Raw genomic sequence first — 25,629 nt, forward strand, 5'->3', positions numbered from 1 at the left:
GTCACTTCCTGACCTCCTTGCTTTTGCTTTCAGAACGGTTTTGCTGTAGTTCGGCCACCCGGACACCACGCTGAGGAGAGCACACCTATGTGAGTAGTTTTCAGATTATATAAGAGTTTGATTTCAGATTTTAAATATGATAACACCGTTTTGTTTTTATTTTGTAGGGGCTTCTGTTACTTCAACTCTGTCGCCATTGCAGCCAAGCTCCTGCAGCAGAGGCTTAATGTCAGCAAAATCCTCATAGTTGACTGGGTGAGTCAAATTAAACTGGTCTCATTTTTGTTCCCCGTTTGATTTACAAAATCACACCAGTTTAAAAAATACTCGGCAGCCGCCTACCTTCTTTTAGTCATGCATTTTGCAAAAAACGTTTCTGCCAAAAGTTGCTGAATTGATGACACTCCATGTGAAACTTAGGCATCCTATTGGCCAATAAGAATCAAAGGAGTGGAAGCAAACTGTCCAGGTTGTGTGTGTGTTCATAAGTGAAAGATTTATGTGGGGAAGACCAGGAAGGCAGGAGAAATGTCTGAGACCTCATAGATCAGCACCCCACCCAGGGATTTAAAAGATATCTGTGGTGTGCTTGATTTACTTGTAATTTTCCATTGTGGTAAATCATGACTTGTGATGAATTTCCAGCAACATTCAAATCAAATTGGTTGTCCTGTTAGTACAGGCAACAATTTTTCAACAGAATAATTGCACAAAAAATCCACCAGCAGTGAAGAAAGATAGCTAAAAATTATATTTTTCAAATAACTTCTCTTTGTTTTACTTGTCACATTTGTGAATTAATGAGGATTAAATGTAACACGCTTTCTTACCTGATAAGATTCCTGCTTTATTACAATTGCTGCTTGTTAACCTCTTTAATTATCTGTCATGAACGTCCCTCATTCTTGGGTTGTAAATGTGTGAGAAGCTGGATCTTTGGGGAAAATAAGAGTATTAACCCATTTTATATGTTATAGTTAAATCTTCTTATTAAAAATACAATTTATCAGCAAATAGTCCAATGTTTTCACTTTGCTCCATCTCAAAAATGTCCCATTCTTACAGGAAACCATGGAAGGGCACATTGTCAATTACTGGCAGTACTGTTGAAATATGTACTGTGGCTTTTTAAGCTTTTAGATATAAAGAAATATCCACTTGGTGAATGCCACCAAATAACATTTGGTGTTTAGTTCCAATGGGACAGCTTTAGTTACTGTTTCATTTCACGTCTCATGATTTGTAGGTACATTTTCCACCACTTTTTGTAAATTTATCTCAACACTACAGAAAAATAAATTGAACCTTCACTTCCTGTACGCTCTTCAGGTCAGATCCTCTCCTTTCAGTGATCTATACGACAAAGGCCACGTCATGTCCAGGAGCCTTGCTCCCCGGCTGGTTGTGGTTACTCCCTAAAGCCCGTCGAAGGTCCCTTTCATTTCCTCCTTGTCCGTCACAGACGGAGCAGAGCGTCGTCGTCGAGCCACTCTCCTCCAGCTGAAATAACATTTTTTAGACTCTTGTGTTTCAAATCATTCTTAAATTCAACAGATGAGATCATTTAATTGATGCCATGTTGTTAGTGAGAGTAAGCAGCTATTAACGATGAGTGTTTTATTGAGTCTTTTAAGACCGTTTCAAAGCCACAGCTTAGTTGCAGTGTGACATTTACTCTCTCTGTATTCGGTTAGTTCAATGTGACGGAGCCATCACGGGGAAAGTTTGTGAAAACTTTATTTATTCGTTTAGGGTGCCGACACACCTACACCGGGAGTCTGTCAATGCTGGAAGACATTTCTCTGAAATCACCACAAACCATCCAGCGTGCACAAAAACCTCTAATTTACTCCCATTACATTTAAACTCTGAATTTTCCCTTCAAAACTGTTGGTAAAAGATTTATTTAAGCTGTCTGATCTCCAACATAATAAACTACAGATAAAAACAACAAAAAATTCAGCCTCTTATAATTTAAGAATGGTTTCTGGATGTTATGGTTTGTGTCAGAGTAACTAGTCATTTTAGACTTAGTCTTTTGTTTTTGTTTTGTTTCTGCCTGACTAATAAAGCGTGTTGTGCAATGTTATCCTGTAATAACTAATCCCGGAAAAGGGCGGGAACTACCATGGCAACCGTTAAATAGGTTCCCTGAGCCACACTTGAATTGAGCCCTGGTGAAGTTGTTTAAACAATCTCAACATAAATAGATGTTTTTTTTAAACTTTATTTTTATATAAAGAAGTTAATTCACAGTTCAAGGCTTTATATAAACAAACGTTCTGGAGTTTATACAGTCTAACAACTTTCCCAGGGTCTTTTGAATATAAATAAGCCCACATCCTTTTAGATCCACCGTACATACATGATTTTATATGGTCATCCTGAGTCGACTGTTATTGTTATTAATCATTTAATGGTGGTTTATTATATAATTCACTCCAGTTATGTCGCTTTTTAACATCATTCATTATGTTGCCTGGTCCCACTTAGATAAATGAATCAAAGCATTAAAGGTTGATTAGTGATGCATCGATCCACTCTTTTCACTTCCGATACTGATACAGATTTTTAAGGTTTCGTACCAGTTCATACCGATCCGATACAGGAAATCAGTGCTGAATTGACTAAAAATGTTTTTTTAAACACAGATATAATAGTACTAAATTACAAATTTATTTTAAACTTCACCAGTATAGCTCACTTAAATAAAGCAGTAGTTCCATAATCTTGGTCAAACATGCAAAAACAAGACAACTTTAATTTGTCCAGGCGGTGCCATTATGAATGTAACAGCCAGTATAAAAGAAATAATAAAGAAACTGAAACTGATGAAAACAAATGGTTGACTACCTTGTTCAAACATGTCAAAATAAACTGCAGCAAACCTTTCAAATGATTCGGAAAGTACAAATAGGAATTCTAAATATAATGTAAAATAGAAGATAAAACGTGATGTTGCTCAAAGCACAGAATTACACTGAATAGATCTTCGCTTATGGATCGAGCACCGATACTCAATGTAGAATTTTTTTACAATATCGAGACTGATACTGATGTCATTATCAGATTGGTGCATCTCTAGTTTGGGTATTTTAAAATATACACTATGAGATTATGATGCTATAGTCAAAGATTATTTTAACTGATGTATTTTGAGTTCTTTTTCACAGCTTAAATAAAGATGTCAATCAGTATGCAGAATGCCATATCACTACAGTTATGTCATCTCATAATGATGCTTTTATTTTCAAAAATGTGTTTGCGATTGCTTTAGCCTGCATTCTTTTGTAATCATTTTAGGATGTTCACCATGGCAACGGGACCCAGCAGGCCTTCTACACAGACCCCAGTGTTCTGTACCTCTCTCTACATCGCTATGACGACGGGAACTTCTTCCCTGGCAGCGGCGCTCCAGATGAGGTCCGTCATAATCCTTCATCATCCAATGTTTTATTTATATTTCTGCACATTGAAACATGTTTATGCCTCACAGGTGGGCAGCGGTGCAGGTGTGGGCTTCAACGTGAACATGGCATTTACCGGGGGCCTCGAACCTCCCATGGGGGACGCAGAGTATCTGGCTGCCTTCAGGTAAATCGACATTACCATCAACTTTAGCTGACAGTTGCTTTGATCTTTTCTTTTTTGTGTTTTTTCTTCCTGGATCTATTTCTGAGAAAAACAAAGAAATGCCAGCTGTAGTGTTTTGTATTTTTGGCTCTGGCTTTAAAAAACTGGCCACAAGTTATAAATATATTATCTGCTGGGAGCCGTTGAGTAGGCAGGGGGCTTGTCGTCAAGCCAAACCTCATGGCTTCTATTTGGACTAAATATAAAACTTCTCCCACTCACCCTCAACACTTCCACACATGCTGACACACACCCACTCAGACACACACTGTACATGTCGCCTACCCGATTTTGATTCATGCATCTTGAACGCGGCGGGACTGGATCCCTTCCAGGGCTCTTTGAAGACGAGTCCGTGTTCTCAGCTGTGCGTCCATCTGGTCTGAAGCCGGAGCATCAAACTGACCGGCCTGACCGTCTTATCACAGCCGTCGGCACGCAACCTCCAGGAAGCACAGCTCAGCCTCCTAATGCACATCAGAGCTCTGCTTGCTCTCAGTCACCCGCTTGTCTTTTTACTCTTCCCTTTCAGCCCTTCTGTCTGCATGTCAACAGCTGACAAGCAATGTATCTGATCATTTATGTCGGTAACTTGGAACACAAAGCAAAAATAGCTGGTTATCACACTGCAAAAATACAAAATCGTATTCTTGCTCTAGTTTCTGGTACAAACATCTTAGTACATGTGAAGTAAGACAAAACTAACTTACAAGTAAGTTTTCAGCAAGATAGATCAACTTGTTTTAAGTCAATAATTTCCTATTATTGATTTTTTAAAAACGTGCTAGTTTCACTGGCAGATTTTTTTTAAAGTTATAAGAAGACATGTTTCCTATATCATAAGTGACAAAATCAGCCAGTGGAACCTGATAAAAAATATATATATTTATCAATAGGTATTACGGTATTATAGACTTAAAACTTGTAAGTTAATTTTGTCTTATTGTGAGTGTACAGAGATATTTGCACTAGGAACTTTGTGATTTTGCAGTGCGTACATATGCTCAAACAAAATCAGGATCATTTAATAAAATTAGATATGCATTTCTACTAAAGGTTTGGGTTTAAAGTTTGTGTTACAGACGTGTGTTTGTATTATTGTTCACAGTGACTTCAAAAAGTATTCATATTCCTGGAACTTTTTTGCCTTTTTGCATTTTGTCATTTACAACTACAAGCTTACAGTTTGTTGCGAAATAGCTCAAAACTGGAAATTGTTTCCAAAGAATCAGAAAAAAGTCTTTCTACTTTACTTTGAGGAAAAGACTGAAGCTGCAGAGATGCTTTTCCTCAGCAGGAAAAATCTGTAAGGGAAGATGGATGGAGCTAAATACAGCAGAAAACTGGAAGAAACCCTGTAAAAGGCTGCAAAAAACTTTACCTTCCAGCAGGACATTGACCCTAAACATACATCCACAGATACAGTGAAATGGTTAAGATGAGATTATAGTTTCATGTTTCAATGGCCCAATCAAAGTACAGACCTAAATCCAGTTGAGAATCTTTGGCAAAACTTAAATACTGACGCTCCTCATCAAGTCCAACTGAGCTTGAAAGAAAAGTTGTAGTGAACAATGATTGAAAATAAAAGCACATAAAATTTAAAATCCCCACAGGAGAGCAGACTAAAGCGGGGTGGATATGTTTGTGATGCTCTGTACAACCACAAACAGAACGCATGATATTTTCAGTCCCATTTTGTTAGAGCAGTGTCTTGGTTCTCCCGCCTCTCTCCTCCCCCCTCTTTCTGCCGGATGGGGGTGCATGCCCTGCAGCCGGCACCTTTCCATTCCTCCGCTGGCCTGCGCCACGTTGCATTTGCAGGGGATCAAGTGTGAGCCTCCAGAAAGCACAGAGAAAAAAAAAGATAAGAAAATTGGTCCTAATGAAAACCAGAAGCACCGTCTCTCTTTCTCTCTCTCCGTTTTTCTGCCCCCTTTCCCCCCAGTCCCTCTCTTTACCATGAACTTGGAGAGAAGAGAGAGAAGGAGAATTAAAGTTAATTCAGAACAGCTTTCTGCAGCAGCAGATGACAGGACTTTGAAGTGTAAGCGTGCGTGTGTGTGTTTTTCACTTTCTTCATTCTTTCTCTTCTGATTTTTTTCTTCTTTTTTTTTTATGAACGAAGAGGGAAAGCCTTCAACCTCTGCAGTTTAACCTTTTATTTGCCGGTTTGATGCAAATGACTGCATCTACTTGACAGTTTATATTTCCTTCAGACAACATTTCAAAGGGTGGGGGAGTCTGAACGTATCTGATAAAAATAATATGAGACTGTAGCTTCAGTGATGTCATCGTTTTTATCTCCATCTAAACCTAAATCCTACAGAACTAATTTTAGTTGGGGGTTTTTTCTGTCTCATCTAATTAACTAGTAAACATTATCTTTACATTTCTAAGCACAAAAAACAAGCCACAGACAACTATTATTCACCTGTTGCTAGGTAAAGCAAACAACCCCAAACAATAGATGACGCCGCATATCTGACAAGTGACTCTAATCGCAGTAAAGTCGGATTGGACCCGAGCCGACAGCTCTGAATGTTCTAACCGCTTTTCTCAGGATGTCCCGTCGCTTAAGGCTCAGTCGTAAACTCTCCCCTCCCCTTCATTAACAAACCGTCGTTTTTTCATCTCTGCATACGTAGCCTCTGATTCACGCCCAATTAGTGCTCCTCAGAAACCGCTGGCTTCCTTCTTTGCCAGTCGTCTAATTGTTTACCCCGGCTTTTTATTTCTCTAAATGTCAGGATATTATTCTGGAGTCGGGGGAGGGGGGAGGGGGGTCAGGGGATGACACCAGCAGTATTTCTCTTCAGAACCAGATCTGTTTCTGTCTGAGCTCAAGGCTGAACGAGGAGGAGGTGTGGAAGCCAATGGTGGTTTAGGTGTCCTTGGTAGTCAAGGTTTCCCTCAACTGCGTCTGTGGCTGACTGCCTTTATTAAGTGTGGGGTCCTTCATGGCTCAGATCCTAATAACCAAGGCTGTGGATTTAAATGGGATGATTATTTTGCACATCTACAGGACTTACATCAGTTTCGTCTGTGTTCTCTTTCCAGATAGTCTATCTCATTGAAATATATTGATCATCTCTCTCTAAAATACTGCTACATGCTTGAAGGAGTACAGTGACACTCGCTGCACATATTCCTGCTGTCTGTGACTCCCAAAAACCTTGTAATGCTACCTCTCCTTCAGACAGCTGTGTGCGCGTTAGCTTTCTGTTGTGGTGGGGGATCGAGGGGGCGCGTAGAGCTCAGGGTTATAATTTGGTGGTGAGCAAGAGATGGAAAAGCCTGTGGTCTACGGAGTTCAGGGCGAGCTGCCTGCCCACAGCCAGCTAACCAGCACCATGTTCCTGAGGTCAGCAATGTGCTGGGGACCTACAACAGAACCCTGTGGTACTCCATCAGTCACAGACCTCATCAAAATACTACTTGGCCAAATATCCCAGAGACCTAAATAAAAAATAAAAAAAACGTCAACAATCCCACAGTGATCTGGGGAGAGACACTTGTTTTGCCATCTGGAAAGCCTAGCTGTTTATGAGCCAAATAATACCTGCTAAATGCTGAAGCCACATGCTCCCAAAGGCAGGAAGTGATATAGGCTGGCAGGATGTGGGCCTTGCATAAACTTTTCTAATAATTTCTAGATATCCAATAAACAGGAGCTGTAAAAGCAGTGACAAACTGCTCCTGTTGAAGCTCTGCCCCATTCCACGCCGACACATTTCAACTTCGAGATCGTTTTTTTTCCCAATTGGTGAGAAAATGTTAGACCCATTCTACGTACTCTAGATATCGGATATTGTAGAGAAGACTCTGAGGAAATGCTGGTATGTCCTCATTGGCTCAGACTTATGATTTTGTCTCCAGCCACTCACTTTAACTTTGGCACATTCCAGTGTCTTACTGCAAGAAAGCAGCATGGATGAGGTTATTTGTTATTTGCCAATTGAATAGTCACTTTGCATGTATTCGCTCTTCCCTTATGCCAGTTTTCTGTTTCAACCATCAGAGTACCAAATAGGAGCAAATCATAGTTTGCTCTAATAATCTTTCCAGAGATTAGGAGAAACTAAAAGAGGGTGTGGACTTTGTGAAAGGTTGAAGTTATCCAATTTATTGAATTCAAGATAATCTTCTTTTCAATTTTTACGGTACTGTTACCACAAGTTGGCGCGTCATTCCACTTGGACGCAGATTTAAAACAAAAGCTGTCTAAAAACACTCAAAAATGGAGATTAGATTAACCTTCTTTTGCAAAACTTTCCTGTGCACATAATGCATCCCCTCTTCTTCCAAACAGGATCAGCATACAAACCTCCCTGGACTTTCCAGCCACAATTTGCAGTGAATCATTGCACATTTGCCCCGCTGTTGATCTCATTTACGTCTGAACACGGGGAACCCATGCTAACCAGTTGTTTAGTGAATTAAATTTATATACAAACAGCCGTCAATCACCCCACCCATGCAGTGTTAGATGCATCATACATAATTAGCACGCATATAATTACATCTGTCCTCCTGTTGCTGCTTTTGACTTGACCGTGGGGTTTATTCCTGCCACCAAATTTCCAGAATATCCACTTCAAACAGGACGTGTGGTAATTATTCCTGTCACATTACTGTACGTCCAAACAGACTCTGCGAATGTTTGGTCTGCGGAACCTGTAAATAAAAGAAATGCGTGTCTGCCGAGAGGAGCAAAGGTTTCTGAGTCTTACCAGAAATGTTTTCGCTGTGATGTTCACTGTGGACTTCACCGCAGTTAATACTGAGCTTTCATGGATCCCTGAATTTGTTTTCATATAAAGCTAAAAGCTAAATTTCCATGGGAAGTGAAGCAGAACATTGCAAATTTAGAACTTGCCATTTACTCCAAGCCATCAGATTTTCTTTACAAAACTGTTGTTTGGTTTTGTCTCTGCAGAACGGTGGTGATGCCCATCGCCAATGAGTTCGCTCCAGATGTGGTTCTGGTGTCCTCTGGCTTCGATGCCGTCGACGGACATGCCCCGCCGCTGGGAGGATACAAACTGACAGCCAAATGTAACTATTGATCACAATAATGACTGGTTACTTTACTAAACTCTATTTTTTGTCAACTTAAATCTTAAAACTCTTCTTTGACTACCTTTTTGCGAGGAAACACTTTCTATTTGTAGCTGAATTTCTTTGGTACTCCAACAGATGTTGCCGTGCCAAGAAAAAGCTTTCCTGTGTTCACACTGGATATCCTAAGTAAGAGCAGGGTTCCTGCCTGTCAAAGGGAATAGGATGGGTGGTTTACAGAGGATTGCAGAAAGAGGAGATGAGGTAGAATTTGGGTAAAGTGTGTTTGAATAGCTTTATTCATCTGCTCTCCTACTTCTGAGAGGAACATCAAAGGCTTTGACCACGACTAAATGCAAAGCCGTGTTTATTAAAATTAAACCTGGCTCATATTAGGGCTAGTTCTTGGCCTCCAGTAATTCCACAGGGCTCTCCTTTTTTCCGCTCTTCTTCCACCGTCTCATTCAGTCCTTCCTTCATCCATTTTTTTTTGTCTTTTTGCTTTTATCAGAATCCCAAAAGGAAGTTGGAAGCTCAGCAGCGATTCATTTTTTCCCTTCTCTGTCTTTGCTGTGATTTCCTTTGTCTTCAGGCTTCAGCTACCTGACCAGGCAGCTGATGGGCCTGGCCGGCGGTCGCTTGGTGCTTGCCCTGGAAGGGGGTCACGACCTCACGGCCATATGCGATGCCTCTGAAGCCTGCATTTCTGCTCTGCTTGGCAATGAGGTAAGTCTTGCTCACCTGTTTTTGGTAACTGCTGACATTTTCTCCCAGATTATTGTGAAATGATCAAATATTAAGTTTCAAGGTGTCTCGTAGAATTATTCATACCACTGTTTTCACGTTACAACCAACAACTTTAATGTGTTGATGTTGTAGACTAACACAAACTGGTGCATGAGTATAAAGTGGCAGGAATAGATAGGTTTCTTTTTTTTAAATAACAATCTAAAAAGTGTGGCATGCATTTGCATTCAGTCGTCCAGAGACAGCTAGACTCTGAATATTTTGCACATTCTTTGTGAAATTCAGATCAGATGGAGGCAGTTTAAGTACATTTAGTTTTAAGTTTTGTCTCAGATTATCAATTGAATTTTCATCTGGACTTTGACCAGGAGTTCTGGCTTTTGTGTTCTGATGGAAGGTGAACCTTGACCCCAGTCTTTTGCAATCTGACCGGGATTTTTCCAGAATTGCCCTTTATTTAGTGCAATCTTCACATCATAGAAACATCCCAAAGCACGATGCTGCCTTCGTCATTGTGTTTAACCATGACGTTTATTCATGCTGCCATATACAGTGTGCAGTTTTGGTTTCATCTGACTGGAGCTCCTTCTTTAAAGTTTGCTCTGTTCATTGAACAGCTTCATTTATACTAAAAATACTTTACACAAATTGGAGAACTAGGTATTATTTTCCTTCTGTAGTTATAGAGTATGTTGTGTTGGTCCATCAAATAAAATACCAAATGACGCATAGCTATTAAAGTTTGTGAAATGAAAAAAATAAAATGCCTCAGGAGTTATAAATACCGCTGCAAGGCATTTGTCACAAACAGCTGGTGAAAGACCACATTGTTTTAAATAAATTAAATGCATGAAACAGAACACACATTAAAAAATGAAGCTTTCTGCCTAAAACCACATGAAAAAAGATCAATATTAGGTTCTTCTGCTGTATAGATATTAAAACAAAAACTGAGAAGAGCCAGAAAAATCTTCCCATTACTGCATCGACCTCTTTAAGTTAACCGCATCTCTTCCTGGTGTCATGATTGTCTGTCTTCACCACCTCTGAAGCAGGACAACAGCATACGCACACTGCACACAAGCACGTCACAGGGCGAGGATTTCCAGGCAGAAAGAGTAATTGAGGGAGTGTGTGGGCTGATCTGTGGCGCTCAACAAACACTGGTGCTTTGTGACACAGAGCAGAACAGTTTCTCTTCTAAGATCACTTATTTGGAGCCGCATTTAAAATACGTAGCCGTCTATTTATCTTCAAAATGTAGCTTCAAGAAGGAATGATAATCTACAGAAGTGTATGTTGACAATTTACAGTAATTTATCTTTACTGAACTGTAATTGCACTGGCAGTTTGTACAGAGGCAATAATCAGAATAACCTCGAATATACGTGCAGAAAATGGCCGCTCTGATGCTGCTGGACGAGCTGCGTATTCATGCTGTCATGCTCCTAAAACTGTTTATTTTTTGTTTTTTGTAGATTGTGATTTATAAAAAACCATAAGCATCTACAATTCTTCTAACCCTCACATGACCCAATATCAGTGCTTATGATGACCATGTCACGTCACATCATAAAGCCCAGATGTGTTTTTGTGTTTTCCAGCCTTCATTTTAAACCAAACTTTGTTCATATTGATGAAAAAATTCAATTGTACAAGACCTATCAAAATACTATCAGCTTGAAATCAAATCCAATCACACTTAAAGTCATATCTGTGCATCTTAGGACAACTTGTTTCCTTCCTGCAGATTATTTGAGCTGAGGTTTTTGGCATTGATGGGGAAAAAAAAACAACGATGTCCCATGCTGATCTTGGAGTTCAAGCAAAACAAACAGAACAATAAGGGGATTGAGATTTGTAAATCGTAAAAACTGGAACATTTGGATCGTCAAGTTACACTGGAGTTACTTTGCTTGAATTGTTTTATTATATGAAAATACTCCTTTGTGTCAAACCTGTTAAAGAATACAGAACTTAATGGAGCTGTACACATCACTCACTCGGGGTTTTATTGAGTGAATGATTCAGATCTTCATAAACGAGAACGTAGCTGCTCACCTAAACCTGACGTATCTCCAGTTACAGCCATAATTGAAAAGTTTAACACAACAAAATGTTAATAGGCTATGATTGGAAAACCCTTCTTTTCACCTACCATAACAAATGTAAACATGCAAGACTTTGCGGAACCCAGGAGACTTCAGATGGAACTGCTTGCATCAGATGAGACCAAGACTGCTTTTACACTAGAATGGTTTGCTTGGTTCACTTGAACTGGACCAGAGTTTTTCCTTGGACAGTCACTCATTTGGTCAAGTGTAAAAGCTCACAAAGTTGGTGCAGACCTAACAAGTGAACTCTGGTCTGCTTGAAAACATGTCTTAGTTCACTTGTATGTAAACCCTCCCTTAAAGAGGGAGTGCAAGACTATCGAGCATCTATATTATCTATAGCAGTGATATCCAAAGTCAGTAGTCAAGAATCTATACCCTACATGTCAAACAGGGTCTTTCCTTAAACATATGATTGTTCATTATCACACCCCTGTATGTCTAAGTGACATGTTCAGGAGATAATTCAGTCATTTGAACCAGTTGTGCAGAAGCAGCTGCATCTGAAACCTTTGGGAAAGCAGCCCTGAGGACTGGAGTTGGACACACTGATGTAGTCAACTCCACTTTGTGTACGCTTATAAAAAGTTATGGGAGAAGATTTAGAGTTGCCCTGCAGACCAAAGGGGAGTTTGCATTAATAAAATGTTCAAAGCAGGACTGCAACTCCAGTCCTCAAGAGCCACTGTCCGGGAACTTCTGCATGCATCCCTGCTCCAATACACCTGATTCAAATAAATGGTTAATGATCAGACTGTTGCAAAACGTGCTGATATGTCAAGGAGGTAATTCATGTTGAATATGTTGAACTTTTTTTTTTTTTTTAAATATTTATTTCGAACATGATACAAATATAAAAAGTAATATAGTACACAATAAGAAAAGTGAATAGAAAAGAAGAAAAGAAAGAAAAAAAAAACATGAACTCCTTGTTTTAAAGATTTCTTTCCACCAATGATCAATTGTCTCAAAAGATTCCCAAGATTTCTTTGCACATCTTCACCAGGGGTTAGGGTTAGTCAGACCTATTGTAACATGGCTTCATCTCACAACAACACTATGACATCTGGAAAGGTTTCAGAAACTCGAGGACATCTCAGAGGGCTGGTTTCTTTTTGCTGTCATAGTTCTCTTCCCTGAACATCCAGTTTGAGAGACTGGTTTCTTGTTTCTTACCATACCGCCCTACAGCCAGATAATGAAATGTGCCAGAGGCTTTGCTTCTAATGTTTCAGCAGCCTGCGGGACACCTCTACCTGCAGGAGTTTGAAGGAGGTCTCTGGGTGGTGGCCATATTGAGCTGAGAATTTGAGAATGGGCAGGAGGCAACAGGGGGCGTCCAGTCCCCCTTCCCTGCAGGGCAGTGCTCGCCCACATCTGAAAACGCTTACCCTCACACCTCTTCCAGCAGGGTCAGTCTGGGTCCAGGGATCAGACAGTTAAAGGAAACCGAGCAATCATTTGAAGCTGAGAAGGAGGAAACTATTGTAATTCAGCAGCTCTGTAAACTGTTGTACCTGTGGAAGAATGAAATGGATTGAATTCAGAATGAATCCAATGTAGGCTATCATTACTCAAAATGTGCATGTGTTGAGATTAATTTCTAGATTAATTTAATTCGAATAGGTTGTGATTCAATCTTCTCCAGAGAGTTCGTCTGGAGAATGTTATAGGAATTCGTTGATAAGTAAATACCACAGCATTTTAGTGCTGCATTCTAACGTTTTCCCGACTTGTCCAGCTGGGAACAATGACGTCAGCTGATTGAACAAAAGCAGATCTTTTTGTTGTTTGGATCTTTGATTGCTAAGGGCGACAGTAAAAAAAACAAAAAAAAAACTACTTAAAATCAGATTGAAACACCAGGAAGAAAGCATTTTTATGCTCCCCAGTAAGGTCCCTGTAATGACTTTGGAATGTTGCTGGGAAATGTTGGTGTAGAGCCGAGTGAGAAGACAAGAATAAAAACCCACTCTTTTTATTTTAGTTTTGATTCACCGGCTAAAGCTGGGTTTTAGCCTTAAATAGCAACTCCAAAGTTAAATTTAAACAAAAACAGTGAGTGACTACAGCCTGCCTGGCCATCCAATGGACAACAGTTTTTTCAAGCTTATCCAGTAAGCGAGTTTTTCCTCCAGAATAAACTTTAGTTCTTGGCTAAATGTGGGTCTGTTTGTGGTAATGCCGAGTGGGTCCAGGCATTAAACCACAGCTGGGTTAACTGGTCAGCTGTGCTTGTGTTTGTGCTGCATCAAACCATCTGAGGTTCTGTATTGTCTGGGAAGCTCCTCGACCCACAACATTGCCGTAATAAAAACCTCTGATCCAAACATGAGGGCTGAATGTCCTATTCTTCGCTTTACAAGAAGGCAGGTGTGGTGCCATGTTACACGCTTTATCGGATTTTTGCAGTTTTAATTTAAATTGATGTGATGGAAGATACAAAAATCATAATATATATATTATATATGTTATTATGATATATATTATAAATATATTTGTAACATATTTAGCCTTCTTGTTATCTGCTAATAGCTTGCTCTCTCCCACTCCCCTTCAATCTGAATGAACCACCAACATCTCTCGACATTGTTAAAATTTCCTGTTAAATCGTATATTTTGTGTCTTTTTTGACTTTATTTTTAAACATCTAACTAATGGTTAGCTTTACTTTGATTTTGTGGCAAATTTAGCAGGAGACATGTCCTCAGACATGTTCATTTTTCCCTTTCTGTGTTGACTTGTAGTGTTTTGTAGCTTGTTTGTGAGCAGTATAGCAATGCTTTGATAACAATATCCTCTGTGTTTAAAACCACTTATTCGAGTTTGATAAAATGAAAAAACAAAACAAAAACAAATGTCCGCTACGGACCCTTTTTTTCCTCTTCTCTAATGTTTAATCACCAATACCTTGTTCCTTTAAATAGCTCATGAATGATGCATTTCCATCTACGCCAGTGAACTCTGACCTCTGTACTAATTGATGATTGCTCCAGTACAGATGTCGGCCAACTCCAAACCATGGTTGTTAGCAATTATTTGATAAACAACTAGCTAATATGCTAATTGCTGCCAGCCGTCCGTGAGGTCATTAAGCGTGTTTGCTCTTCAGTTACAGTAAAATTGCTCAGCTTCACTTGTCGCCCTGTAGACCCGACTGTTCCTCCCCCCCAAAAGAAAAACAAAATCCAAGAAGAAACTTATCTGAAAAGGTCGCCTGCTTTGCACAATGCATGTGATTACCTTGTTCAGTTAGCATAACATAATCAGACGATTTTAGCAGCTGCTAGCATGTACACACAGACAAAGCGGTAAACAATGGATGCCTTGTGCACTTTTTTATTTTGCTGAACAAGTAGAATTCCTCATCTTTCCACTGTTTTGCTTTGAGCCTCCCTTAGGAATGTTTTTACCGGGCCACATTCCTCTCACTCAGCTCATGGCTTGTCTTGGTTTTGTTGGCCGGGACGTAGATACCCTCAGAGATCGGTTAAATCCAACATGTCTGTCTGACTTTTTAAGACCGCGACACATTCACTGTGCAGGTAAAAGCAGCGAAATGTGTTCCTGCTACGGATGACGTCAGGAACAAATGTAGGCTTGTTTACAATATTCCTTCATGTGTCCTTTGCTCATTCATGTGCGTCTTTACCCTACCTGCTGAGTTTGGGCCCCTGGGGTACCATGACGAGAGTCATTAAAGTTTACAAGTGTGAGGCCCGGCTGTCAATCAAACTGACAAGTTGCCCCCGTCCAGCTCTGCTCTGAGCTGAACTCCAGCAAACCCCGGAGAACCCCTGACCTCGCTTTGACAGGGAGCCGAGGAAAGCTGGAGCAGCATGGGCTGAACCTTTGGAGAAGTGCACTTTGACTGAAAGATTGATGATCTGAGTCCCCCAATGTGGAAACATTAGGATGCTAAAGATCAATCAGTTCTGCTTTCTCTCACTTAGCCACAGTCACAGGAACGTCGTGCCACTTTCATACAGCATCCATTTCATTTGTGTCAGTTTCTAATTCATGGGTTTTTCCTACCGTTCTGTGAACAGCCTTAGAATTTATTTATTTTTCTTAAGGCACCAAATATCATAATGTAAACATCTGAGAAAAACCCATTATTTCACATATTATGTTTGTAGAAACAGTTTGCATTCCCAGGTGCTTGGATTCCTACACCTGTGATCTGTGTGACTGGAATACAAGAATTCAATGATTTTTATAGTGGAGTTTATAGTCGAGACCTGTGAAGACACTATTGCAGAAATCAATGCAACTAAAAATAAATGCATGGATGAGTTTCTCTAGATCGTACTGAGACATTAATCTTTTAATTCTGGAAATGTTCTTCAGGTGACAGAAGGCCGACTTTGTAAATTGTCTTTATGTGTCTCTGGGTGTCGAATTTCATCACCACACCCAGATTACAGACCTGATCACTAGTTTCTAGCAGTAATAGCTGAAGCTGTGTGCTGACTCAGTTATTATCTTTGGACCAGAAGTTTCTATGTTCAGGTCCAAATATAACAACTTCAGTTTTGTTTCTGTTCAGCTGGAGAAAGTTATGGAAAGTTGTGGCACCAATGCATTTCTTCAGTGCTTGGATGGGTTCTGAGTCAACTGGTGACAATATAAGGTAGATCTGTGTATCATCTGCATATTTATGATAAATCATCATATTTCTTGTTATAATATGAGCTAAAAGGAGCATGTAGATATGATATAGGAGGAGTCCCGTGATAGAACCTTGTGGTACTCCACATGTGACTTCTTCCTGTTCTGAGGAGACGATACCTGTTAACACAATAAGTTCCTGTTCTTAGGTGAGATCTGAACTAATTAAGTACTGGACCAGAGAGTCTGACTCAGCTCTTCGGACGCTTCAAGAGGCGCCCTGATTCTTATGGCAATAAAAAGTATATTCACGTTGCAGCATTAATGGGACCCTGTTATTTGAAAAAGAGCCCATCGTGTAACAAGTTACTTAAAAGAGCTGTGCACGAGCTGAATGCGTGCATACGCCTCGAGTGCATGATGTAGCCTGTCGTGCCACAGCAGGATTAAAGTATCCATCTCTCCCCGAAGTGCCTTGCTCCCTCGGCCCAGTGGACCCCTCCCATACTCTATTTACTTTAATTAAAATAAAACTCTTAGTCTTGGCCTCGCCAGACCGACCATCCCCTCTTTCTTTCTGGCATCGTGCTCTCCAAATGTCAAGCCAAACCTTTTTTTCTTCCCCTTCTTTCTAACTCTTCATGTCTCCGTTTCCATGTTGGCGTGCTGTTCCTCTGGGGTTGTGACAAAGCAGAACAAGGATGTGTGCCGTCTGAGGAGGAATGTGGAGCTCAATGAGGCTGTGTGCCGAAACGGGATGTGAAAGTGTCGAACGAATCGTCGGCCAAAGGGGAAATTAAATCATTCCGGGTTAGGAAGGCACCTGAGGGAATAGCTCTGTTTGCTCTGAATTGTGGCTTGGAGGGATGTTTTTTTTCTTTTTTTTTATAGATTTAGCCGTTCTCGCTGAGGTGTATGTATGAACTGGCCGTTTCCAAGTATGTGCATCTGCGTATACCCATGTGCTTCCTTCGAGTGGGACTCAGAACAAAGCACACAGTGTAGTTTATGTCAAAGAGTAGCAAAGCTGTCGAGGAGAGGGAAGAGGCGTGCATCTGCAGACGGGATTTTTTTTTATTGTGTCAGCAGCTTGAGATTGTTCCCAACCTCTTGGATTGACTTAACAGTGGGTTGTGGTCAGCATTTCAAAAATGATCCTGTAAACCGCGTTGGGACTGCATCGGGTCAAATGGGGTTTTGGAGAAAACTCTCTGAACACCTGCGGAACTCATTCACAGAGTATTTATCAAGCTGCAGCTATAATACCAACAAATAAAATGCCTGGATGTTGAATGAGGCTCGCTGTAGATGTAATTTATGTATCTGTTCCAGAATACATAAATTAAATTGCAGTAAAAGCACATTACATAGTGTCAGAGTTGTCTGGTAGAGCTTGTAGAGAAATGAAAACATTAAGCCAGAAATGTTTTTAATCTAATTTTCTGTCTGTTTCAGTTGGACCCCATTCCTTACGAGGTGCTACAGCAGAAACCAAATGCTAACGCTGTGCGCTCTATGGAGAAAGTCATCGAGGTTCAGAGTGAGTAGATCACTCACACCGCAGCCAGTAGCTCATACACATCTCTCGTTTTATGTCAATTTTTTTTAAATTAGGCTTTTCTAAATCGAAATGCCTCCACATATAACCTATAAAATCACTGCTGCTGAAAGTTATTAAGTCAGTAGTTTTACAGATCATAGGGGAGAAAGAAAAGAAGTGATATTATCACCACTTTTGGGTTATAGTGAACAATAAAAAACAATTGAAGAACCAAAATTGTCATTATTTATTTATTTATTTATTTTTTGCATCTCTTCTTTTTAACAGCTGATCCCTTTTTAAAAAGATTTGACATGTAACGCTTGTTTAACCCTCATTTTGGGCTCCACCTGGGTCATCCGTGACAGTTTTAACAATAAAAACTGTTTTTTTAGATATTGAGTAACTAAAAAAAAAAAAAAAATGCATGCCAGAGAAATCATATATATTGAGTTATGCAAGTTTAATTCGTTTATTACAGACCAAAAACATCAGTCAGTGATTACATAATATATTTTCTCCAAATTGTTTTATATATGCTCTTATTAACTTCAGTCCTCACCATAAATAACAAATATTGTTGTATTTATTTCATTTATTTATCTTTGCCATTTTAAATGCCAGTTTTAGCAAAGATGATCAGATTTTTTCTTTGTTTTTTTGTGAAAATTATAACAATGGTCATTCAAATGGACACCATATTTGAGGTTTGGTAAATTTAAAATAATGTAAAAAAAAAATATTCACTTGATATAAAACAATGAAATATAAAATTTTGTCCCTTTTGCACAAAAAATGCCAAAAGGGGGAAATTTATTTTTACAGGTTTTTCAAATCTGTAGACACCGCACTTCACATCCAAAACTTTTTAATTTAATTTATTAAACTCATGCTCATGGTCTGCAGATCTCTTCTAGATGGACAGCTTTTGCATCCTGTTTTTATTTCTGTTTGTTGCAGGTAAATATTGGCGCTCTCTGCAGCGTTCTGCCTCCACCCTCGGCTGGTCGTTGAATGAAGCGCTGCAGCGTGACGTGGAGGAAGCTGAAACCGTTTCAGCCATGGCTTCACTGTCTGTCGCCAACAAGCACATCGGAAAAAGGTCTGTGGCGTGACGCTGTACGGTCGTCTGAGACCCCAGTTCCTGTGTTTGTTAAGAAATAGTTGCGATTGTATTTATATATTTCACTAAAACACAGTTCATTATTATGTGTTTGCTTTCTGCAGATATTTCTATTAGATAATGTTTAAAGCTCTGGATAATGAGATGCAATTGTTTTAAAATGAGCTTAAGGTCATATGTTCTCTGGCTAACATGGCCAGAGAAATAAATGCATGAAATAACAGCGTGAAAATAAAACAAAAGATCTCATCTCAAAATAAAGTGATAAGACTTAAGGTCTTTATATCTTAAAATTAAGAAAATAATACTGTAAAACTACAAAACATGCCTGAAATATGACCTTAATATGAAATATTATAAGTTCACAGAATGTGACAACGCTGTGTGTAACATTTCTCTCCTTACGGCGTTCTCTCTCTAAGGGCTGAAGAGGAGCCGATGGAAGAGGAAGCTCCCATGTAAAAGAAACAAACATGGTTAGCCTTCGACCACTAAGACCAGTGTTCAGCGCTGAATCGGTCCTCATCCTGGATCCCTCGTAGATTCCTTTGTCTCACCGTCGTTGGAAACGATCAGACCTTTTTCTCTCTGGGACGAAACCAGGAACTGACAAAAGTGGCTCTTGCAGAGGAACCAGACGGCGGATGATGAGCTTACGCCAGTTAGTTGCACACAGGGCGGCAGCATTAACCGTGTCGGACACAAGAGCCAGTTATTCTACAGCGACAGCCTCCAGTGCTTTTTAAAAACACTAAACTTGTACATTTTGACTGCCAGTCTGAACCGTACCAGACCTACAGCAGTCGTCTACTTCTCATATTTTATTTGTTTGTTGTTTTTTTGTGATTTATCAAAACCACCTTAGCTGTTAATGTGACTCTGCACTAAAGGATGGACTCCTGCTTTTTCAAGGTATCGGTGTGTTGAATATCCTGCATTTTTCCGAGGTAAAGTTACAGAAGATTCAAGGATTCAGAGAGTAACAGATGTTTGTGCCTTTTTTTTGTTTTGTTTTGTTTTTTAATCAGTGGATTTTCTGTTGAGCTCCTCATAAAGAGCTTTGCCTTACGAATGGATTTTGGATCAAGGAATCTTCTCCGAAGTTTCTGTCATGGCAAGACGTGAGGTGCCTGCATGTTTCCGGCACATAGACTCCAGGACGTTGGCATGTTGGCCTTTATTACTCTGCTGCCAGTCTACTGTCTGTCCCTCCATTTCTGCCTTTTTCTCTCCCTTTGTTACATTCGAAGGTAGTCCTCACCCAGAAGTTAGAGATGAGTGTAAGAAGGCTTAAAAGGAGAAACTGAAATGTCTGTTTTTCTTTATTTTTGGACCATAAAATCTAAAATCTTCTTTATTAGACAATACTGGAGCCAAAACTGTGTAGCTTCTGCTGTTTCCCACACCGGCAGTGACAGTTTCTACGGTAGAATTTGTGTCACTTTTTAAAGATTATTGAGGAGTGTAATTACTCTCGACTGGGCCAATTTGTTTTTACCGTCCCACCTGGGATTTTCCAGAGGGGTGATCTGCAGCTGCCTTTCCTTTCGCAGCTGCTTTAACATCTTTAGGTCCTTGTTAGAAGCACATCTGCTCTCCAAATGCCAGGTGCCGTGTAGCAGGTTGGTGAACATCTCAGCCTGTTCATATACACTGAAACACAAGTTTTTCATCATCAAGATGAAGCAGTGCAATAATGATTGATCATTATTAAGCCTGTTTAAATATTAATTGGTTTAGATATTATGTTTCCTCCCACCATTTTTTCACACCTTTAAAAAGCAATGCCATGTGGTAAAACGATGGTACAAACAGGTAAACTGGGATTCTTGGCTTTAGTTGCTTCAATATTTTCTCGAATAGTAAGAAGCTGTAGACTGAACACCACTTTAAGGCCAAAATGTTTTCTTGTTTAAAAGCGATGAGGAAAAAGTTCTTCACTTAATCTGCTGGTTGCAATCTGCAGATGGAGAATAAAATCAACCACTACAGCAGAAATCCAGGATTATGTTTAGTTTTAGGATCATAAATATGGGAATATTTTTAAATGACTACACTTCACACTTTCTAATTTCAAACACCATGCTTGGTTCAACTTTTCTGTATCAGTTTTTAATCATCCATCTTTTTTTTTCTCTCCTGTCTTTTGGAAAACCTGACGCGTTTTGTTTTTCTAACTCTGACCTGTGGCCGATCTGCTGAGGATTCCTGCCACAAACATCAACAACCTCACTGGTTTTGTTGCTCCTCTGTGACCTTTGATGACTTTTTTGTGCTCATTATTCACAGTTTCTCTCTGTTACTTTGTAAAGCTGACATACTTCACAACAGGTGAAGGTTCAAACTGTTTTGTAGTGGACGTTGTATGAAAACATTTCTGGGTTTATGGGGTTTTTTGGGGGGGTGGTTAGGGTGGGAACGTTGGGATACAAATGTTTCTACTTTGTAAAATGATGGATAATTGTGTATTTACTGTCTGTTTATAGTAGATTTATATATAAAAGAAAGTATATTATATATCTATACATACTGAACACTTTGATCTTGTTTAAAAAAACAACACTGATGGTTTCTATCGGTCGTATGTGCAGCCGACCCGTTTTAACGTTGTTGCTGAAGCACCTTGGCTGTCCTTGGTCACTGTTGACGTTTCTAGCAGCGTTTTCTGTCTGTTTTACTCGTCTTTCACAAGTGATGATTTATCGCTTTTATTTATCTGATGGGTACCACAAACACTGTTACAGTATGCCTCACATATTCATGCACATATCTGTACCATTCCATGTTTCTGATGCTGTGTGTTTGGCTGTAGTTGTAGATTTTCAATTTACCTTTCTGAAATGATCAGTTAGAATTTAGATTTTTTTTTTTTTGGCCCATATTTTTCCTCTTGTTTTTATAAGCATTCGTTTTTTGATACGCTTGAGCGGTCAGTCTTACCTGCAGTAGACAGAGCTCAGATTTTAACTTTTATGTTTGTAAAATGAAGTCAGTCTAAAAAGTGGAAACTGCTCTTAAAGCGCCAGCACCTTGATGAGCCCTTTAAAAATGTATTCCAACTTTAATATGTTGTACAATCTGAAAATATAAGATAAAATAATATATGTTTGGGGAGAAAATTACCTGCAGAAATGTGCTCACCTATAAATGAGATCATTCCAATTTATTCCTCTTCTGCACAAACTAAATTTTTCTTATTTTAGTTTGTGTTTGAAAGTAAAATCCCTCTTCATCTGTCGAGTTGACACCTGAACATTTTGGTATTTAAAGTCGTTCATTCTTTCATCCACTTTGATAAAAACCCCAGTTTTATGTGAGGAATAGTAATTCCACATCATGATGCTGTCGCCACGTCTCATTGAAGATATGGTGTTATTTTGGTGATTGTATTTTTGTGCCAAAGACATTGCAGCTCAAGTTTGTCACTAGATTCAGGGGTTTTAAGCAGGTTTGGATGTTTTATTCAAGATAAAATGAATTCATGGAAATTCCCTCAGCTTATTCAATGACACTGTTAGTGTTTGTGAGCAGTTTTACTTCTGCATTTTAAATATATATATTTAAAAATGCAGTGAATTTTCTTTTTTTGCTCTGCTCCTGACTGATACCTTTGTAAAAGAATTAGGCCATTTTGATTGCAGAACATTTAAGCAACTCTCAGAAATATCTCACCAGGACATCTGAGCTTTGTTTCAAAATCACCAGATTTTATTTATAATTGTTGGGAACTCAAGAACACAGAATCCTGAAATTAAATCAGTAAGAGGTTTGGAAAGTATTAGATATGCACATTAATGCAACTATGTTGTTTTCACCCTGATAGATTTGTTGGTTTGTCTACAGTGAAACTGATCACGACATATCGCAAATTAAAGGTAGAAAAATGTTGAAAATTATAATTGCTTCATTTTGTTGGGATACAAAAACCTAATTGACACTTTTTAGAGCCACTAGGTTTTTTTTTGTTTGTTTTTTGATGGCACAAATCCACTTTCTTGTTGACTGAGCTGTAGACTCATCTGTATGGTTGGAATCTTTTTATCACTTAAACTGAGGTACTTTAGAGAGCCGTCTGCTGTAGGACAGACACTAACTGCTCATAAACTGTCCACAGAACCCCAATGGTAAAACTCTGAACTGACCCTTTAAGGTTTATAGTGTCATCCTGAAGACTGAAGGGTACATTTGTCCTCCTGTGTGATTCAGTGATTCTTTGTAATAAGTTTTCTTTTCTTACCAGAATACTTTTTAAATGACTTATGCTGATTTTGCAGGCATTCATTTCCTTTGGTTGGATTTATAGCTCTCCGGTCTAAAAGACCAAAGCAGAATATTTTTTGTCTTAACTAGCAAAAACCAAAAAAAAATAACTGTCAGATATAATTTTTTACAAACGTATTACCTTGGGATAATATCTGCTGATTAGCAACATTTCAGCACAACTTCTCTCTTTTTTTTTCTTTTTCTTTTTTTTTGCTGAATGTATTTGATCTCCAGGGGCCTGAATCATGTCCGATTCTGGAAATTAAAAGCTACACGGTTAACAAGAGGAATGAAATCAATACATATTTTTATTTAACCTGCTTATAAAGTTAAATGACAGTTTAAATGTAAATAGCTTTTTATAAACTAGAAGCGGATCTGACAGGACCTTTGCAGCAGGACGTTGGCTGACATCAGTTTTTATACGTCTCTTTACATTCCCGTTTTTTAATCAAAACACACACTGTTGTGAGCTCTTGTGTAGCTCTGGGCCTGCTTATCGAGTGCATATCGAATGTATACAGAGGTGACCGAGGTCGGGCTGAGGTGAACGTGACCTCACGCTGGATCCGAGGATGTCTCTGCACGCGTTGACTCACTGGAGGAGAACCTTCCCAGAACTCCTGTGGCTTTCCTGCTGCTTTATGTTTTGGTTTCTCGAACGCAGCCAAAACTAGCGCCGTCTGTCTTCACAGTTAGTCTTAAAAACAATGTCCAGTTACTGAAAAGAGAAGGAGAAAAAAATCACGACATTCCTTTTATATTAGAGTGACCATTTATCCAGAGGCAGACCTGCTTTTATTTTGACTCTGACAGCTCGGAGAACTGAGAGTTCATTCGGGTGGTCTCACCGAACTTCACTCCATTCTTCTTTTCTCTCTGCATGATGTTTGTCTGCATGTCCGTCCGTCCGTCCCGGGTCACATACCAGCACTGAAGGACATTAGTACTTTCACTGTATCCAAACTGTCTGATGGCTTTTACTTCGCGTTCAGGTGGACTTTGGGTGCTTTTTACCTGTAGCATATGGAGTCATCACACCTGGAGTTGTAGAGTCAGTATCTAACCTTAGATTTGATTGTATTTATGTAGAAGCTGTTCCAGTGGGGCGCTTTGTAAACCGCAGCAACAGAAGGAGGCTTTGTTATAAATCTGGGTACGATGTGACATTCAGAGGACATTTTTATCCTTTTTAGTGCACTTTGGTGATGATTAGGGTCTTCGTCACATCTGGACTTTTTTTTTAAAGCTCCTTGTTACCGTCGTCCATTCCACTAAGAAACAAAACACAAAGCCAGTTTTCTGTACATGACCACTGTGCTTCAAAAACAAGCTGTTCCAGGTTTACATATGTATAAAATGCATACTCTTTGTTTTTATTATTATTATTATTGGTTATGTTTTTGACTTGTTCTGCCGTTGTTACAGAAATAGTAATTTTTTTCTGGGAAAACCTTTACTCTAAAAAATTGTCTTTGACATGTATAATATAAAAGTATTCTTTTTGGACAAAAAAAACCAGACTGCATTGTGTGTGTCTTTTTCTTTAAGTGATGTGTTTAAAATGTGAACATCCTGAGGAACATTCATCTGTTACACTCACATTTACATTTTTCAGATGTCAAAGTTAACTTTAGTGAATAAAAAATGCAGTTCCAACTTTTTTCTTTGAAAGAAAAAAAACCCTCCTCCCTTTCTCTCTATTTCCCACCTGATTACTGCCAACAAAGACCACCAGCACCTCAAATCCAAGAAAAAACACTTGAAACCAACCTGGCCTTCTATAAAAATCAATTTGCCCCCAAACGTCTATTGGCAGCAACAATTGGTTGTAAAAACTGGTGAGCAAACTATTACGTGTCTTAGCAGAATTGTGACCCACTCTTCTTTGCACTTTTGTATTTTTCTTTTTGTTTTAGTACAGCTGTTAATACTGTCCTCAAGTCCATCCTTGACATTTGTTTTGTTGGCCTTTTTTGCATTCTTTTCAGTATTCACATTGGGATCAAATGGCTTCCTATATTCAGAAGTTTGTTTTAAAATAATTCCATTTTGCTCTGAAACTGTAAATGAATTATTTATATTTGAATTTCTGGATAAATATGCTTCACTTCTCTATTTCTTACTCTCTTTCAAGTTCTTCTCCCAACTATTGTCCTCATGTGAATTCAAAGTAAACAGATTTAATTTCTCCACCGCAAAAAGCTTAGATGCTTTAAGAGATGACAACTCTTAAAGATTATTTCACCAAAATCACCCTGGAGAAACATTTAGATAGGAAGGGAACTTAAAAGATTATTTTCACCATGCTGAAGGGAAGTGGTGGAAGTCCACCCTCCTGCTTACACAACTTATTGTGTCGTTTCCTTCAGTGGTTCTTGGTGTAGCGCCACCATAGGCGAGGAGGGGAACAGCTGAAAATGTAACAAATGTTGCAATTTTAGTCCCCAATCAAACCAAGTCAACCTGATTACCAGTTGTGAAAACACCCGAAACTTTTTTATATCTGAAGCTTGACGAGAAGAAATGTAGTTTTT

General features: G+C 39.1%; 1 protein-coding gene across 3 annotated transcripts in view; it reads left to right on the top strand.

The window, feature by feature from the left end:
- hdac4 (histone deacetylase 4) overlaps positions 1–24,615 on the top strand; it is a 125,835-nt gene extending 101,220 nt beyond the window's left edge. For all 3 annotated transcript variants that reach the window (XM_016662005.1, XM_016662007.1, XM_016662006.1), the window contains 9 exons: positions 34–89; positions 168–255; positions 3,304–3,423; positions 3,497–3,594; positions 8,573–8,691; positions 9,287–9,420; positions 17,622–17,706; positions 18,667–18,808; positions 19,252–24,615. In XM_016662005.1, the coding sequence (XP_016517491.1) occupies positions 34–89; positions 168–255; positions 3,304–3,423; positions 3,497–3,594; positions 8,573–8,691; positions 9,287–9,420; positions 17,622–17,706; positions 18,667–18,808; positions 19,252–19,291 (882 nt within the window). In that variant the 3' untranslated portion in view covers positions 19,292–24,615. The remainder of the gene's footprint in view (positions 1–33; positions 90–167; positions 256–3,303; positions 3,424–3,496; positions 3,595–8,572; positions 8,692–9,286; positions 9,421–17,621; positions 17,707–18,666; positions 18,809–19,251) is intronic.
- Positions 24,616–25,629: the final 1,014 nt, after the last annotated feature.

The sequence above is a fragment of the Poecilia formosa genome, unplaced genomic scaffold (genome assembly GCF_000485575.1).
Source record: "Poecilia formosa unplaced genomic scaffold, Poecilia_formosa-5.1.2 Scaffold353, whole genome shotgun sequence".
NCBI lineage: Eukaryota > Metazoa > Chordata > Actinopteri > Cyprinodontiformes > Poeciliidae > Poecilia > Poecilia formosa.